Source organism: Canis lupus, chromosome 27 (assembly GCF_011100685.1).
Source record: "Canis lupus familiaris isolate Mischka breed German Shepherd chromosome 27, alternate assembly UU_Cfam_GSD_1.0, whole genome shotgun sequence".
Lineage (NCBI taxonomy): Eukaryota > Metazoa > Chordata > Mammalia > Carnivora > Canidae > Canis > Canis lupus.
Window position 1 is genome coordinate 30926489 of NC_049248.1, and position 20115 is coordinate 30946603.

General features: G+C 36.9%; 1 protein-coding gene across 1 annotated transcript in view; it reads right to left on the bottom strand.

The window, feature by feature from the left end:
• Nucleotides 1-20115, bottom strand: part of SYT10 (synaptotagmin 10) — a 63680-nt gene that overhangs the window by 9854 nt on the left and 33711 nt on the right. The window contains exon 4 of the mRNA XM_038577247.1: nt 1126-1246. Within this exon, the coding sequence (XP_038433175.1) occupies nt 1126-1246 (121 nt within the window). The remainder of the gene's footprint in view (nt 1-1125; nt 1247-20115) is intronic.

A 20115-nucleotide genomic window follows, 5' to 3' on the forward strand; every position in this document is an offset into this window, starting at 1 on the left:
TCTTACACAGAAAGGAGCATGATATCCATGTTTATTTTTGCGCCTCCCCCCCCCTTTTTTTTTCACTCATTTAGTGTATCCTGGAGCTCTTTCTGCACTAGAACTTAGAGTTATCTCATGCTTTTTGTAATACAAATTTAGTTTATTTCTTTGTTCTGAAGAAGCACAAAGTTATAGATTCCTTTCCCCGTGTCATCCTTTCCTGTATCTCCACTACCATTTCTTATTTGTTTAATTTGACAAATGCTTATTGCCTTCTCTCCTCTGTCCTGATCATTTTTTCTTTTACAGAGCTCTGCCAGAGTTCACATATTAAGTTAATATATAAACCTCCAGACTGTAGTGATTTAAATGCAGGGGTAAAAGAACATGATGTGACTTTACCTCTTTATCAAAATGAGCACAGAAAGAGAAATTTCCTCCAAGAATATCTCAGGCTCCATGCAGAGAGCCCGACATGGGACTTGATCCCGGGTTTCCAGGATCAGGCCCTGGGCTGAAGGCGGCGCTAAACCACTGAGCCACCCGGGCTGCCCCCCTCCAAGAATATCTTTAAGAAACTTCAAGAAGAAAAAAAAAAAAAAAAAAAAAAAAAGAAACTTCAAGAAGCATTCCTTTATTATTTCTTTCAGTCACTACACTTGCCCAAAGTTTTATTTTGAAAGGTGTTAAGAATGCAGATGCAAATGATGGTCTTTGAAACTTGTTCTTTCTCTGCAGATCGAGTGAGGGAAAGAAGTTCAGTCTACATGTGTTTTCATACTTGTAAGGTAATGCAAGCTTGAGGTGAAGAATCTTCTTTTATAAGTAACTGACTAGTTAGAAGTAGGGCAGTGATTGGTAAATCATGAATTTTTAAGAAAGAACCAAATTAGTAGAGCAAAATAAAAATAAAAACTCAAGCTCATAGTCAATATATTTGATAACTTCTTTTAAAATTTTTCTAATAATAATAATGTAAATACAAGAGGTGATTTAAAGTCCTTTGTTTGGTAATCTCTTTTTCTACTTTTATAATACTCCACTATAGACAAATGAATTTAATAATTCAATGGCCATATATAATTTTGGATACATGAAATATTTGGGAATGTACCTTGACCCATTAGCCAACTGTGTACATACCTGATGAGCCAGTGACATCCATAGCCTTCAGATTTCTGCACTTGATGACTGTCAATGTCATACGTCCAGCAGTTGGCAAATAACAAAGGGAAAACATGATTTCACCCAGATCAATACTTTCCTAGAAAGGCAATTGGTAATGTTAGCCATTTCGACCGTATAGTAAAACAAGATTATAATTGAAGAGGTTCAGTGAAAACTCACTTTGATGGAATATCTGAATGTCATTCTAAACTGTTTTATTAAGGATACAGATAACATTGCAAGAAAGCTGTTCTAAACAGAGTAAGAAAAGAGAGTCTATTCCAGTTGCTCATTTGACATCTCCACTTGTATTTTTAATAGGAATCTCAAATTTAATATAGTCAAAACCAGACTGCTGATTCCATCCATTCCTATTCATCTTCTGAAACCAATTTTTCTGTCACTCTTTCCAAGAACCAACAAAGGAAGTTATCATTTACCCAGAGGCTGGAGCCAGAGCCCAGCAGTCACTTTTATTCTTCTCTTTCCCTCACCCCTACACATCCAACCCATGTCTTGTCTACACTGTCTACCAAATATATCCCAAATTAGTGACTTTCTTTTTCAGGTCTATTAATACCATTCAAACCAATATCACTTCTTCTCAGGATTCCTTTAGGAGTTTCTAAAATTGATCTATCACAGAAGCACTCAAAAGTGATCACTTACGAACTGCAAATCAAGTTATTTCACTCTCCTGCTTGAAACCATCTGAGGGCTCATAACTATACCGGAATAAAATTCAAAACCTGGTATAGAAGCAAGGTAACTATAAATCTTGGTATATCTGGGAAATTCTGGGTTTATACCTGTTGTCCTTGTATAATTAGTAAGAACATTCCCCTTCAATTCTTAAACATGTCTTTGGTTTGGATGGTAAATCACAAGGTCAGATATAAGGCCCAATGTGATCAGGATCCTATCTTTCTAACTTTATTTCTTGCCTCTCTTCTCAGCTTACTCTGATGTGGACTCAAAAGCCTTTTTTTTTTCCTGTTATTCAAATACATGCAGTTTATTCCTGCCTTTGCCTGGTGCATTTTCATTTTTTCTCATATATCTTTCCATGGATGACTCCTTCTCACAATGCAGGACTCAGCTCAAATAGTATCTTCTTAGTGAGGCCTTCTTCCTTCCTACCCTATGCTCACCTACTCACAGATCCTTTATATTTTTTTCATAGTCCTCATAATCATTAGAAATTATCTTTTACATTCATTTTTTGTTTCCCTGATTCCCATATGTAAGATCTAGGACAGCAGAGTTCTTGTCTTTTTATTGCTACATTCTACTGAAATGCCTGGTACATAGCTGGCTCTCAGTGCATCTTTTTGAAGAAGTGAAAAGATTAGTTCATATGGACATAAAGTTGTATCAGATATACATTTGAACTGTTCACAGAACCCTAATATAGAACTATTTCCTGTCCATGGCTGCATAGATGGTGGACAAACGAAAATGAATGCGAACAATGTATATTTAGGATGCTTCTCAAAGAGCTATTTATAGGATTTAATAAAATCATTCCTGGTGAGACAATATGTGGTAGATTTAATTTGGCAGGAAATAAGTTGCTATGCACCCAGGCCCATAGGACTAGGTTCCTAAAAATTCTTCATGACAAACTATTAACATTTGTTGGACTTAATCTTATACCTTAGATTCTGATTTATGTAATTCCTATTTCTTTATTCATGGTCTAGAAGTAGTAGAGCCTGCTAATTAAGAGCATAAAGTTTAGAGTCAAACTTATGTTTGACTCCTGTTTTTTTCTACCTCCTAGCTGTGAGATCCTAGGAAATTTAATTAAGTTTTGAATTTCTGAAACTTTCATTTTCAAACTAAGGAAAGTACCCACTCAACAGTGGTTTTAATCATTAAGTGAGATAATGTATGTAAAGTCCAAGGCATTTAACCCAATAGCTGACATATGACAAAGGATACTGTTTTGTTTATGACTGTGTTGCCATCACATGAGCAGTACCTTACACATATTGAATGCTCAATAAGTACTAGATAAATGAAAAAAATTAATCAAGGAAAGCAGTTATTATTTTTTAAGAACTTTAGTAAAAAGCATATATTTTAAAACAAAGATATATTCAACTGGGTTTCCTCTGGGCTTTTGGATTGCTGCAGACCCAAAATAATGAGCAACAGCCAACAGGAGAGGCCGGAGAAAAAAACAGCAAGAGTACAATCTCCTACTAAGGATTCATTCTTTTCACCACCAAGCAATTACTGAATATTATTTGCTAGGTGCACTGGTAGGTTCCATGGACCCCAAGATAGATGTGGCATGATTCTGTCCTTGAAGATCTCAGCTGAGAAGGAAGAGTAGGCTATAAAAGACTAAGAAAATAAGTCTGGATCCTATTTTTATCTGGTGATTCTCTTCCTGTTTCTATCTCTTTTCCAGTGTTTCTTTAGGCTGAGTCAATGGAGTTCTCTGAAATTTTCTATCTGGCAGCCACCAACCTTCCTTTTCTCTCAGTGTGTATTTCTCCTCCCAGGAACTATCAATAAAAGTAGGCACACTTTGTCACCAGCTGGTGAAAAAATTAAGGCACCTTTTTATGAATATAGAGCAAGTGTTAAGTTCTTAGTGGGATGGCAGTGGAAAAGTGAGGGAGGAAACAGGGGACATGATCTCAGGGATGAAATGCTTAGAGTCCAACAGGGAATGTACCACAAACACAACACAATGTACCAACAGACACATCTAAAGGGCTTAGTTCTTACGTGAAAAGAACATATTTTCATGTATGTGACTGTGACGATTTTAATTTTACACATTGAACAATCTGTAGAAGTAATTTTTCTACTTCTCTAGATATATCACATGCTTACTGGTTGGAACAAAGAAAGTTTACAGTATTTGGTCCCACCCCTCAAAGGTCCTTTCTATCCAGCTGCAACATAATTTTGACTATCTGTTATTAACAGGTATTGGTAAATGTAAAGAGGTTAAACTGACGAAAGTACTAGCCTAAATAAACTAAAAGCAAAGAGCATGATTAAAGGACATCCCTAGGCAGCTCTGTATGACAGGCTAGCTGGCTTTTTGCCTACTGGAGTAGTAAGTAATCTCCTTAAATATTTAAACTCCATGAAGTCAGGAGTTTTAAAGAAACTAGAATGAACTGGGTGGTTTTCTTTTTAAGATTTTATTTATTTATTCATCAGAGACACAGGCTGAGGAAGAAGCAAGCTCCCTGTGGGGAGCCCGATGTGGGTCTTGATCCTAGGACCTGAGCCAAAGGCAGACGCTAAACCCCTGAGCCACCAGGTGCCTCTGGGTGGTAAAGATTAATGTACAGTATGCATGCATAATAACTGCAAAAAGATTCTTCATTAGACTAGATTTTTCCTCCAGGAAGTGTGAATGTGAAAGATCTGAAATTGCATACATGCTGAAAAGGGCACAATACTCTCTAAGGTAAATACCAATATTCTACAACTTTTTAAATCTGGAAGCAACCTAAGAAATAATTATGAGAAATAAATGAATGAAGGTAAATGGCTGTATAACCTTTAAAAAGGTCCTGTAACAAATGTACCAGCAGAAGTCCAGGTTTGGGTGACAGTCCTGTGAGCTAGTGTGAGCACTAATTCTCCATACCCCCTGTGTCTGCGTGTAGATGGCCCAGCCTCAGGGAGCAGGCTGACTTTTAATTGCCACCTCTTCTCTGCCCCAGCTCACTGCAGTTTATAAGGCCATACTCAGTCCCAACAATCTGAACCCTCTCTTGCCAAGCAAAAAAAGCAGAAAATAAGTTGAAAGGTCTCTGAACATATAGCATAAATATAACAAAGTTATATGGTGAAATTCTCTTACATAAGGAGACTACCTCATTTCTTACTCAACACCCATTCACTATTATTTTAGGTAAAGTTCTAACAAGAATGTTTACTTGGTATATCATTCTACAGCAGGTCAAAATTCACATGTGGAATGTGGAAATGGGGCAACTAAAGCAGTTGGTCTGGGGAAGCCCACAATAAATGATAGCTGGAAAGACACCATTCATACAAGAAGGAAGCGAATGTTTGGAAAAGGATAACAATCTGGAATCGTTTTCTATCAAGGGGAACTGACACTAATAATGCCTTACTAACTTAAAACAGCATTTTATGATAGATTTCAACAGTAATTAATATTTAAAGTGATGGCTTTTGAGTCATTAAACTTAGAAAAAATATATTCTATACGTTCTGTTTAAGAAAGTAGAGAAGTATACACTATTTTTTAAGGTATTTTTATCCAAAATCCTTAGAATGTTTGAAGTGGTAATTTTGGGCTTTAGGCTTTGAGTTTCTGAAAAGTTTATTTCTGGATAACCTCATTTATTCCAATTCTACATGAACCTGAACTTCTCATATGAACCTTTGAAAAATGACTCTATCTTTGGACAAATAATCATTTGAAATCCTGCTTTACGTCTAGTATATAGTGTTCCATAAAATTTCTCCAGGTAGGAAGACCATTCTCATACACACTAATAATGTATTTGGTGGAACATTCACAGTGATGATCTTCTGACTGTATACCTGGAAGGAGGGCTTATGAAGAAGGCTAACACTGAGCCTGGCTCAGAGACTATACATTTGATTTCTTCACCCTGGTTCCACAGACATTGAGCTGGGTAGATAAAGATCACTTTCTAGTAATTGGCTATAGTTAACTTCATAAACATAGACACAGTTATAAAGATTTTTCCATATACCATCTCTCTAAGATAGAAGTAAAAGTCAATGCACAGATAAGTTGATATACAGATAGTTGCACTGCACATCCTAATTCAGGACTGAGCTAATAGTAAGATCAAACTATAGCAACTGAGTATAGAAATGGAGAGACATCAGATTTAAGGCTTGATAACTACAGCATGTTTTAACCCAGTGAAGGAAGTAAACAGCACATTAGGGTTTGAGAGCCTACAGACATGAGACCGGCAGAGAAGAGGAATAATATTGTATGTGAGTACTATGATTAATATTTACAAATAAGAATGGGCAGCTTATGGTAAGAAATAAGGAGTTTGGTGACATGTTGGAGGACATTTATTTATTTATTTATTTATTTTAAAGATTTTATTTATTTATTCATGATAGTCACAGAGAGAGAGAGAGAGAGAGAGAGAGAGGCAGAGACACAGGCAGAGGGAGAAGCAGGCTCCATGCACCGGGAGCCCGACGTGGGATCCGATCCCGGGTCTCCAGGATCGCGCCCTGGGCCAAAGGCAGGCGCCAAACCGCTGCACCACCCAGGGATCCCTGTTGGAGGACATTTAAAGCTCTATGTAGTTTATTCTGTGACTCCTATGGGTAATAGGGGGGATCCAAAGGTGTTGGTAACATGAAAGAGTGGGAGCCTGGAAGAATGAAAAGGGTATATAGGTTCCCAGATCAGAAAAGCTAGAGTTAATATCCTACATCTCCCATGTACTAGTTGATAATGAAAACAATATTTGCAAAACATTTCTTTGTTTTGAATAGAGTATATTAGGATGAATAAAGGAGAAAGGTGGGGTGCCTAGATGGTACAATTAGTTGAGTGGCAGACTCTTGGTTTTAGCTCAGGTGGTGATCTCAGGGTTGTGAGACTGGGCTCTGAACTTGGCATGGAGTCTGCTTAAGACTCTCTCCCTCCCCCCACTCCTCACTCTCAAATAAATAAACAAATCTTAAAAAAACAGTAGAGGGGCTTCTGAAGTAAACAGGTGTGTGAAGGTATTGACTGAAGAAAGGTTTGAATTCAGAGATGTATTCAAAAGAATCATTAAGACTTATTGAAAAAAAACCTTTAAACAATTGGTTGCCATGGTGACAGCAGTCATCACATCCTCTTAGCACCCTAAATGCTGCCTGCCTTCCACATTTCCTGGTTGGTAAGAAAATGGATGGTTCTCCTTACACTGTTAAACGATGTGTTACTAGATCAAATGAGCATCTTCATTAAATTACTAGTCTTTCATTTGCCCGCTCACAAACTGAAGCAGCTTTTCTCAGGCTGACACAAGAGCACAGGGAGGTTAAGGGTGAGTGCTACGGTCACACAATGGCAATCCTTCAGGGTCTCGGGTGTCTTCATACACCAGGTAAAACTGTGCCTAGAGACTCAGGAACTGCAGGGCTCCAGGCAGGGCCAACTCATCAAGTTCTCTGATGGGACATTCCATTTGTTGAGCCGACCTTGGGCCAGACCCTGTGGGAAGTGGTTCAGGCTCGAGTGGAAGAGCATGCCACCACCCTAACCGGGGGCATCTCCCAGGTGAGCCCTGGCACTTCTTCTCCACCTCCTCTTTGGCATCTGAGCATCCACTTCAAGGAGGGGATGACACCTCTGGGAGCCCCAGAGCCAGGAAGTTGGCCATGTACTTGGCCAGTGCCACATCGTCCACCATGCTCTGTCCTGTCTGAGAGAGAAGGTGATTTGCCACCCCAATGTAATGCAGACCCAAGGTGGGTCTACTGCATTCAAACTACTGTAAAATATTCATTTCTCTCTGACCCACATCATCCATTCACCTGAGAAAATAATGGAATTTAACCTTGGGCAATCCACTTAACCTCACTTGACCTAGTTTCTTTGGTATAGCATGAGGGTGTTCAAACAGATGAACTAATTTACTTCCCATCTCTAAAATTTCGTAATTTTATGCACTGGTTAAATGAAGACTAAATAGTATATATGGTTTAGGCATGTTCAGGAATGTATGACTAGGCCTTTTTAGCTCTTGTTGCCTACAGACCCAGCAGAGCCTCATTAGAAAGACCACAGAGGATCAGCTGGTGCTAATAGCTCAATTTCAAGTTCAAGAACAAGATTAGGGTTGATCTGGTGGGGGATACATGAGGAAAGATCATACTGGATAATGAAAATACCTGGTTCTTCCCATGAAATCTAGGAGGAACCACCCAGAGGTGGGTGAATTTTAATCTAAACTTTGAAGAATGACTAAAGGTAAAGAGAATTAAAAACAGAGGGAGCAGTATATAAAGAGGCTTGAGGTGCTGAGTGGAAGATCCAACCATGATCAGAAGATTAACAGAGACCACTGGCTCTGGCAGTGACATAGGATAATTTAAATGGTAACACACTGGCCTTATTCTAAATGTCCCCTGCTTGGGGCATGTGGTTGGCTCAGTCAGTTAAGTATCTGCCTTCAGCTCAGCTCATGATCTCAGAGTCCTGGAATCAAGCCCTGTGTCAGGTTCCCTGCTCAGCAGGGAGTCTGCTTCTCCCTCTCCTTCTGCCCTTCTATGTTGCTTGCATGCTCTCTCTCTCTCAAAGTTAAAAAAAAAAAAAAAAAAAAAAGACTCCTCCTCAGGAGTATGTGAACAACCTGATTTTTTTTTTTTTTTTTTTGCAGTCAGGATGAGAACCATTTTCATGGTTAATAACAATTACTTGGAAGGATTGCATTTCATTAAGGGATAATATACAAAACGAATATATATTATAGGCCCAGTCTGACACACAGGAGATGTTGAAAAAATGTACTATTTCTTTTCTTGTTTACTTCAATTTTTCCAGGGTCAGTGACTAGTATAAGGTTGATGCTCAGTAAAAAAATGTATTGAATGAATAAATCATAAAAGCATCAGGCCAAGTCATGCATGGCTTCAGTGGCAACAGGGACATCTACTATTTGAAGGACTGAAGGCTACTCAGTAAACAGAGAACAAGTGAGCAAAGACACTGTTTATGGGTGTTGGGGGCTCTATGCGTAGAGCCCCCTAGAACTGTGCAAGGGCATGTCTACGTATGGTAGCCCTGAGAGTATAATAGTCATAATAGTTTTGGGCCATCTACAGATACACTAAAGGTTTGGGGCGCATAAGTTAGAAGATACTTATCTATTGGTTTTTACTAAACTTTATTTCTTCATGGATCCCTCTAGTGTGATCTGGGATTATGTTTGCTCTAATTCTATAGTGCATTGGAATTTCAGAAGCAAATATCTTCCTAAGGTATATAAATTGCATTTTTTCCTTGCACATCTGACCATTTTCACCAATCACCAGAACAAGCAGTCTTGTGACTCTGGGATGCAAAGAAGGAGGAGGAAGCTGTTTGATAGAATACAATTAGGAAATGTAACATTAAAATCTACTCCAGTTTCTAGCCCACTTCCTTCCTTTTCTTTCAAAGAACTACAATTTTCACATAACACTTCCTTCCTGCCCTTCCTCCTTCTCCTAGTGATTGTGATTAAACCAGATTGCACCATGTGCAACAAGGGTGGGGGAAGGGACAAGCAAAGGAGGGTTCTATCACAACACCTTGTTAGACTCCTGGAGTTTTACATACATTTTCATTATTGATTCTTTCTTACCATCTCCACTTGAAGATAGAGAAAACACTTACTAGGTGTCCTTTAGCAGGACCTGCTTGTGTTTCTGCAGGAAGGAAAGAACACACTTTTCAGTAAGGATTATATAATATCAAGCATTGTGGTTGGCCATGACACAAAATCCAGGTGAAACTTTACTGAAGTCAGGGCAGAAAGGGGCAGAGAACATGGCAGTGTTGAAGATGGGAGGATAACAAACCCCTCTGAGTATTAAATGATCAATATTCACTACCCAGAGCTACTATTGCCATGATACTATTTAATAGTGCGATGCTTCTGCTCAGTGAGAGAACCATTTTCAGCTCCCAATCTGAGTGGGGAAATAACCCTGCCTGCCGAATGGTTTAACTATTATCCCATCCAACACAGCTTCAGACTTGGCCACTTGGAGGAGCAAAATGCTGAGTTTATAGAAGAGAGCTGAGGCCTTAAAATGGTCTTTCATGGACTTAAATCAATTTCATAACTACTGGTGGAATGAGCATCCTGAGGCAGAGGGGATAGCCCAATGTAGACACTGGGACAAGAGCAATGTGGGGCATAAGAAGAGGATACAAATTTAATAAGAACTCTTCCTTTTGTAATACCGGTTAAGAGATACCTTAAACTTCTTGGTGAGAGGACCTGGAGACTTATTCTTAAACCTTAATAGGTTTAGAATAGGTTTATAAATAGTGGCATAGAAGCTTGTGCAATACATTATGCCGCTCTCCTTGGAGTATTTGAAGCTTTTAAATACCTTGATAAAATTCCTCATTAATGGCATCACTCTCAGTATGGTTGTACTAGGCACTTGGACTGGATGAATCTGGCTTCACTATTTTAGAGTCTACCTTAAATTAGTTTGTATGGTTTCACCTCTATTGTGTACTGACTGGTTATAAATTCAAACCCATGTTTTGCAAGCTTGTTTTGGACAATGCTGTTTGGATAATTTGTTTTCGTGGGTTTCTTTTTTTACTATTTTTTAAATCTATTTTTTATTTTTTGAGAATAACTTGTTTTGAATAACTTGTTTAGATGAAATTGATCTGCAGTTGGATGTTAAAACTTTCTTACCAAACTTCTGCACATGGAAAGGAGAGGACCATTACATCCTTGATACCAGAGTTAATGGCAGGGGTGTCCATCGTGTGATGGACCTTTAAACTTTAAAAACCAAGGTTTCACCAGTAACTTGAAAGTGTTTGGTCTGGGCAAGTCTACACTTTGCTAATCTAAATAGCTGTATATAGATGAGACACCTGCCCCTGTCATGGCTAGGCTACTCTTGGTTGGCAATGCTGTTGAGCTGCGCAGTAGTCTCAGGAAGAGAAAGGACATGTGTTCCTGTCTTGGCGAGGCTACTCACCACAGGCAGTGGAAGCAAGCTGTGTCCTGAGAGTAATAACCTTTGGATCAGCCCATCTTGTCTGTAATGCCAGTGCTGTCGCCTGCTAGCTACATGCTCTTAGCTTCTACTACGCCAGTGGCTGATACTGAGTTTATTTGGAAAGACTAACTCTACCAAGAATAAACTCATTTAAAAGGAATGCCTCAACTAAATGTCGACTTTATTTCATTCATCTCTTCTTTGTCTAGAACAATAATGTAATTAATCTATCATTGGCTCAGTATCTTTTTATTGGTATACTAAAAGGTTTTATTGTCCTATTTGCTATTGGTCTGTGACATATTATTATAGATTACAATTCCTACATGAACCCATGTTAAACAAATTACTGGCAAAGATGATCTAGTTTCTGGGCTGTGAACAAATCCACCTCTCCTCCCCAGTCTATTCTCCACATAGTAGTCAGAGATCTTTTTGATCCTAAGTGACACCATGGCTCACTTCTAATCAAAAGCCACCAATGATCTCACAAATCACAGAGAGTGAAACTAACAGCTCTGTCCATGGCTTGAGGGCTCCAAAAGACCTGACCCTCAGCTGTCTCTGATCTCATCTCCTAACACTGTCAGAGAGGCCCTTTCTGACCAACCTATTTAGAGTGGCCTCTCTCTCCTTTATCCTGCCTCTGTTTCACATAGCATTTCCTTCATTGGACATACAACATATTTCACAACATATTTCCTTATTACCTGCCTCCTTTTTCTAGAAAGTAGACCCTCTACACGGAGACAGATTATGCTCTAAACCATGCAGAGAGTGCCTGGTAAATAGAACTAAATAGAGTTTGTTGAATTGACGGATTTAAGATCCTTGTTCTGTAAATGAGTAGAGCAGGTAACTAGCTTCTATTACAAATGTTCTTTTTTTAAAAAAAAGATTTATCTGGGGAATCCCTGGGTGGCTCAGTGGTTTAGCACCTGCTTTCAGCCCAGGGTGTGATCCTGAAGGCCCCGGGATCGAGTCCCACGTCGGGCTCCCTGCGTGGAGCCTGCTTCTCCCTCTGCCTGTGTCTCTGCCTCTCTCTCTCTCTCTCTCTCTCTGTGTCTCTCATGAATAAATAAATAAAATCTTCAAAAAAATAAAAAATAAAAAATAAAAATAAAGATTTATGTATTTATATTGAGAGAGACTGGAGGAGTGGCAGAGAGATAGAGAGAATCCTTCACGCAGACTCCCTGCTGAGTGTGGAGCCTAATGGGGGCTTGACTCAACCCATGAGATCACAGCCTGAGCTGAAACCAAGAGCGAGATGCTTAACTGACTAAGCCACGGAGGTGCCTCTACAAAATGTTCTTTTATCCACTATTTTCTCTGGATGGCCAATTTATCACACTCACTATTCTATGTATAACTAGACTTTAAGTTAAATATTTGTAGCCTATTGCTTTGACAAAAGCCCGATTGGGGATAATTTTCTGCTTCTGGTTATCAGCTCTTTTATAGACTGGTATTTATTTGATAAGTGCCTGTACTTGTAAAGCATCCCTTTACTTACCATAGGGTGTGGAACTGTGCAGAGAATACTTAAGAATTTAAAAGCACTCCAAATACATGAATAAAATTGACATTCAGTAAGATCTCTGGTTTAGTGAATTAAATTTATAGAAAGATTGAATGTGAGATGAACCATGGCATAGTCTCTTATAACATTGTCATATTTTATTCAAGTTCAGTATTGAAGAAAAAAGAAAAGATATTTCATTCATTTTTTTAAATATAAATATGATTCATTTAGGAAATTTAATTAGGGTAAGAAATTTAAAACATGGGAGAAACTGGGATATTAGCAATCAAGTGGATAATTGTTTGTGTGCAAGAGTATAGCCACTCCCCCACTCTCTCTCTAATAAATGTGAACTTCCTGTGAAAGTACCTTTAGAACCATGCTGAATTTTAATTCTTTTAATTTATTTTTAGTATATTCTAAACATGTTAATATTCCGACATAATTCAAGTCAAGGAACACTGAACTAAGAGTTATTTAAAGATTTAAAATCTAGTTCTGGATATTCTATTAATCTGCTGGGTGAGCCTAAGTGATTTTTTAAAACATCCCTGGGCCTTCATTTTCTAAACTATAAAATTAAAGGATTACACTTGAACTCTCTAGCAATTCTGAAATAATATGATCACATGATCTAGACATAAGTGTTCTCAAAATCTTACTCCAAACATACTTTGGAATCTTTAGGTTAATATGAAAAAGACTTTTGACCTATTACAAGTCTCATGCACTTTACTCTGAGAAAAAGATCACAGGTCAATATTTAAGACACATTAATTTTATTTGCATACCATTCCCTCCAACTGAGGTATTTTATTAGAAACCTAAAAGCGACAAATTGGAGAGGTAAGGAATACAGGAAGCATGTATACTTATAATGGAGATGAAAATAGTGTAATAGAAGAGCAATGGATGGCAATAAAAATCTATTTTTAAAATTTATTATGATAACTAATGGTCATAAAGATCACCACTATTAAGAAAAGGTTATTCAGTAGATTTTACTTTAAAAACAGGGACATGCATAGTGTTTTATAAGTGTTCTATTTTAAATTTTTAAGGTAAGAAATTGGGGACATAAATATATTTTGAAACCTATAATATTAACATAGAGTTCTTTTCCAAATCACTCTAAATAAATGATGTATTATTCCTGTCTGAAATCTTGATTTTTAAGAGGCAGAAATTGAGTTTTTTAATTGTGATGAAATGTGAGATTCCATTTTAAGGAGTTCCTTTGAATTCTCTGTATTTAAAGATTAGAGGATTTTAGCATGGCCATGTTCCTTCTCACTTTTAGTGGCTGAAGGCCTTGTCTTATTATCAAGCTTCTCAAGGACTAAAGGTAATGAACACACAGAACATCTCAGACACCTGGAAAAGTCCAAGAAAGTTATAGGAAATTAACCTGTTTGTAATCAGGAATTCTTTTTCACCCACCTCCCTTGAGGTTATCAGTCAGGGATCTAGGAGGAAATAGATGGCACACACAAGCTCGACTAATTCCAGAGGGCTTAATGAATGGACTATCTACAGAGATGTGAGCAGGGCTAGGAAAACCACAAAAGATAGGTACAGCACTGGGGCTCTGGTAACAGAGGGGGCTGTGTTGACTCCTAGGCCTGAGAGGACAAGGGTAGGGGGACAGCTATCTGGACTCACAAGGAAAAAGTGGCAAAAAGAAAAGACTGCTTTGAGAGGAACTATGCCCTCAGGTGAAGGACACAGCCAGCCTAAGGTGATCTCTCAAAGAATGATGAGAGAATACATATCCAAATGACATTCTCCTCCTGCCCTGACATCTCTTGCCAGAAATTAGAGTACAGTGTCTGTGGATCTCACAGGCCAGCCCCCTGAGGTACCAAACGGTGGAGAATAGTAGAGAGTGAACCTGAAGGGACACACAAAGTACATTCTAGTATCTTTAAGCTCCTGGAGTTTTATAAGATGCACTTAATAAGCACATGTACGGTTTGGTAAAGAAACAAAGAGAAGTGGCCAGTGTGAAAGGAAGAGTCAGGCTCAGTTGCAGATGAGGGGCATGAAATGTGACATTGTGAGTATATACTTTATAAAAATACTACATTCTCACTGAATCACAGCATACAGTGACTAAAAAGATTTAAATGAACTCTTACATAAAACTTTCCACCCTTCATAGAAAAGCATACCACCTAAAACTATCTCCTATCACGATAATAAGACATAACCATTTTTCAGCACCAAGATCTTTGCTCCTATTTAATATGTAAGGTACATCAACAACGAAAATCATTTCCTGATGATATTATTCAGTAATACTTCTTGGCAGCTAACATATAGTAAGCATTGACAAATGCCTGGCTCTGCTAAGCCCTTATTTTATTTACTGTATTCAACAAACTGTGGTTTGCCTTCTCATAATCCCTGTTTTATAGATAAGGTAATTAAGGTTTAAAGGTTCTGTAACTTGCTCAAAGCCATAGAGAGAAGTGACACAGCAGGAATGCAAAGCTTGTTAGTTTGTCCCAGAGCCTAAATTCTTCAGTGATTAGGGTTGAGGGCTTCCAACAATAACCAGATAGGGAAAAGCTAGGGAGAGGGTAGAGGGTGAGGGACTGGGAAGCCAGGGAGGGAGGGCAGGGATGAGGGAGAGGCAGTGGTGGTGGGGGTTAGGGGGGACAGGGAGAGACTCAAGGGCGATAGAGAAGTTGGATCGCATTATAATCCTTACAAGTCAAGCAAGGTAGGAATTTAAATTGCAAATTATGTGGGTAGTTTGAATTTAGGAAAAAAAAAAACCATTTTGCTTTTTGAACAATCCCAAATATATTGACTAAAAAATATGGTCAGCTACCAATTTTTGACTAATATCCTTTCAAGAACTCAAAATATCTTACCGTGCTTACTCAGCAATTCTTTACTTATTTAAAAAGTGTGGCATCAGCGTTGAATTCAGACTAAAACTGGCGGCATCAAAGTTTTAGATTAACTTCTTTTTGTTTTGTGAAACAAAATGCTGTAACCAATATTATAGGAATGTACTGCTTAATCTGACAATAAAAGGCTAATTTAATTGTTATGGTCTTATTTTAAGGCTAATTTGCCTCCAGTCTTTCATGTGCAATGCAAAGGCAGTCAAACAGATGGAACCCTGAAGCCTTGTTCTCTAAATGCACATAGATGAGATTTAATTTTCAAAATAATATAAAAACCTATGATGAGTTATTGAATATCAAATACTCACTAGACAAAGTTTCTTATATATTTTTTCTTTTCCCCCATTTGCCCATCCCCCCTCTCCCCTCCCCTCTGGCAACCACTAGTTTGTTGGGTGTTTTTATGGGTCTGTTCCCACTTTGTTTGTTTGTTTATTTTGTGGAGACAAAGTTCCTTAACAGTCTGCTTGAATTGAGCAGGGTTGAAGCCTAGAAAAACCACACTGTGTGAACTTTCATAATCTTTTGGTAGTCTATTATAGACTTTATTTTTTTAATATTTTATTTATTTATTCATGAGAGACACAGAAAGAGAGGCAGAGACATAGGCAGAGGGAGAAGCAGGCTCCCTTTGGGGAACCTGATGTGGGACTCGATCCTAGGACCCAGGGATCCTGATCTGAGCCAAAGGCAGATGCTCAACCACTGAGCTACCCAGGTGCCCTAGACTCTCTTATTTTGAACTGAATTTTAATTTGCTTTTATGTTGCAATATAGATACTTGCTATAAATTCTTGCAAATGACTAAAAGAGCTTAGAGATAGGTTCAAAGAATTTATTTGCATCATTTGAATTAATAATCATAAATGATGGCCCTTTAGCAGATGTAGTATCTGTGACACTCCAGGATCAGGTTTAGTGCAGAGATGAAAGAGAAAATTAGGAATGCCTAAGGAAGAGCAGACATGGGTTTATTTTCCCAATCTGCAGGCCTATGACTTGTAATACTGCCTGCTGCACCCCAAAGATTGAGCCAGACCGTCCGTCCCTAACCAAAAAGTTTCCTCTCTACTGCCTTGCCTTCCACCATACTTTTTTCTTCAGAATGCAGTTGGAATTTTGCCAACTGCATTGGATAACAAAATATTCCATAGTTAACACATTTTAAAAGAGAATTGATAGTTAAATACAAACAAAGCAAAACAAGAAGGCAGTATTATTTTGATCCTGGAATAGATCTAGGATGCTCAGGGGGAAAATTAAAAGTATATCACTAGAAAACACTAGAAAACAAATAAAAAAAAATTTAAATATTTAAAGAAATTTTGGTACTGGGTATTAAAATACATTACTTCAAACTCAAGCTCAGCTAGTACATTCAGTACTCTGGTTGGTACAATGAACACAATAGTTTCTTTGTATTTGGTATGTCAAGGTCTACTCTTTCAAACTTGACAGATCCTTAGTTAAAAGATAACAGATTCAAGTACTTTATAGCTGTAAACCAGGTCAGTGTAGTTATGTGCATACGCTCTCTTTTCCTATGAGAATTCCTGCCTGTATAGAACATCATTGGTGCTGAAAAAATGTTCATTGATTAGATGAGTAAATAAATAAATACATAAAATAGAGTTAGTTCTATTCAAAAAAAGAAAAGCTTTTCTTTATCTACCTATACTTTAAAAAATATTTTATTTATTTGACAGAGAGAGAGAGAGCAAGAGAGAGAAAGGGAAAGGGAGAAGCAGGTTCTCTGCCTAGCAGGGAGCCCGATGTGGGGTTCAACCCCAGGACCCTGGGATCCTGACCCTAGCTGACGGCAGTTGCTTAACTGATTGAACCACCCAGGCACCCCATACCTACCTATACTTTCAATGGCTTTTTGAATGTGCATGACATCGCTACATTTAAATATTTAAATACAATCGTCTTTGAGTGACTTTGTGAAAAAAGAAATTTGAAAGATATACTTACATAGCTTAAAAATAAATATATAAAGCGATATGTTGCAAATCATTCCTTTTCTACATTCATCTAGTTTCTCCCATTTTTGCCAATATGTAACTACTATTAGGTTTTTGTGTCCTTAAATAGACTTTTCTAATATATATAACCAAATATGAATATATATTTCTTTCTCAGAATTACAAAAATAGTGGCATAGGGTGCACACTATTCTTCAAAGTGATTTTTCCCTATGTTGGAGATATTTCTATATTAGTGCAAGCGATGACTGGCTTGCCATATTTCTGGTATATAGTGGGATGATCCTTAAAGTGAAAATTAATTTTTTGCAAAAAAAAATTCATACCTTTTTATCTCCTTATTCCTCAACTTCCCTCTTATTCCCAATCATCAATTTTTAAAAATCTTGCTAATTCCTAATAAAAATATTAATCCTTCTTATGTAGAAATAATTAGTAATGAAATTTACAAATACAAAACATGTGACTCTTGTTTCAACCTGATAGGATTTTTGACAACAAAATATTCCTGCTGTATTTTGCATATGAATTTATGCCACACACTGGATAAATTTTTAATTTTTGTTACAGAAAGTGGTTGATGTTCACAAATAGAACTAAGCATATATTAATTTGTAATCAATAAGGTACAAGACTGCATTGTTTTTCCCTCTGCAGACATAATCCGCATAAGAGAGAGAGCAAACAAGTGCGCGAGTGTGTGTGTGTGAACAATACCACATTTGTGCAGGTTATCAGGAAGATATATAGTATTATTTCTACATTAGCATATACTTCTTTGTTTACTTGTTTCTTCTATTAAAGTTCTTGACAAAACTTGTATTTTACTAACCTTTATTTCTACTTTAGAACAAAGTATAAGCTTTGTACACAGAAGGTTCTCAGTAAATACTAATGCAACCAAATTAAAGTTATTTGAATTTCATGCTGTAGGGAAAAAAATCAATTTAATTTAATGAACTGACTTAGGAGATTTTTTGAATAAGATCTTGGACAGGTCTTATGATACACGGGGAAAAATTTTGTGACAGAGACTCTATGATAAAAATTTGTTGGAATGAGACACATAAAAAAATTAAAAACAAAATCACAAAAAAAGCATCAATTCTGATTTCCATAGTTATATTTTTAATAATTGTATAATTGGCCTGAAGAAGGAAAAAGAGATCCATGGCATTTATATCAATGTCATAGTAAAGCAGGACTTAATGATACTAAAGAGGTTCATTAAAAATTAGAGATATATCAGCTATTTCAAGTTGATGACAAAATTTTTTGACTGAATTTTAGAATTTTTAATTTGGAGTTTTGCAGTATATAAAGGTACTCTTTAAAAACCTCATACATGATTATTTCAAGTAAGAACCTTAAATTATAAGAATGGTTTTTCAGGATCTGTTTAATTAGTTATTTATGAATATTTGTCACCAGTGTTTCCTGATATGTTACATAAATTCTTTTAAATCTCTGTTCACATAGTTGAATCACTTTTGCAGGTTTCTACAAAACTTGGATGAGTGAAGCCATATGACTACATTTCTATTTCCTTTTTAAAAAAATTTTTTAAAGATTTTTAAAAATTTATTCATTCATGAGAGACACAGAGAGAGAGAGGCAGAGACATAGGCAGAGAGAGAAGCCGGCTCCATTCAGGGAGCCCCATGTGGGACTGGATCTTGTAACTCCAGGATCACTCCCTGAGCCAAAGGCAGACGCTTAACTGTGAACCACCCAGGCATCCCTCTTTCTATTTCTTTACTTTCTTTTCCTTCTCTGTAGAAAACTGTATTTCTGTATGAAATTATTTAAAGTTAAAATATCTAAGTAAAGATAGTTTTGTAAGCAAACTTCAACCCACTTTTTTTTCCATTTTATTAATCTGAAATATGAAATTGCTTAATGATTTTTCAAAAGCTGAAGAGAAGCTTTAATTAAACATTACACTAGCTATGAAGATGATACTAATGTAAATTGTGAACTTTGGTGTTATAGTCAAGAAATTTAGATTTCATTTCTGTCTTCCTAACAGAAATGTTGGGAAGATAGCAATACCTAGGACACTATGTGGCTCAATATTCCAGTTATAAAGAAATGCCATTTGGCCAGAATAATTCAATATGTATTTTATTATCTACCTACTTCCTTTTGTATCCAGAATATTGAAATGAAAATGTCTATAGATGTATTCAGAATAAAGGCACCTCCAAAGATGGCCACATACTAATTTCTAGAGTCTGTGAATATGTTACCTACATGGCAAGGGACTTTGCAGTTATGATTAAAATTATGAACTTTGAGATGGGGAAATTATCCTAGTTTACCCACATGGGCCCAAGAACATGTTTCAAAACAATTTTTTGCATTCCTATAACTTTAGAACATGCCAAACCCATAGTAGGCACTTAGCAAATATTCGTTAAATGAATAAAAGAAGGAATAATATAAGATTGAGGAATCCAAAAAGAAATAACCTAATAATTAATTAATTATTATCTGTATTTGTAGAATTCTAGGAGGTGTCAGACTTTTTAAAACAGTAAAACTATCACTGCTCACCATTTTTTTCCCTCTAGGAATATAAGTAATAAGGTTAAAAACACTATGAAATCAAGAGCCCCAATGTACCTTTGAAATGTGATCCAGTTCGAAAATTTCTCCTTTGTTCCCTATAAATGTCACAATGGAAACCATGAAATAAAAACCTAACAATGGAAAATTTATGATGATGCAATTCAACAAACTGGAAGTAGAAAACTTTAAGTTATCTTATCCATATAATTTACAGTGAAATATAATGAATCCAAAT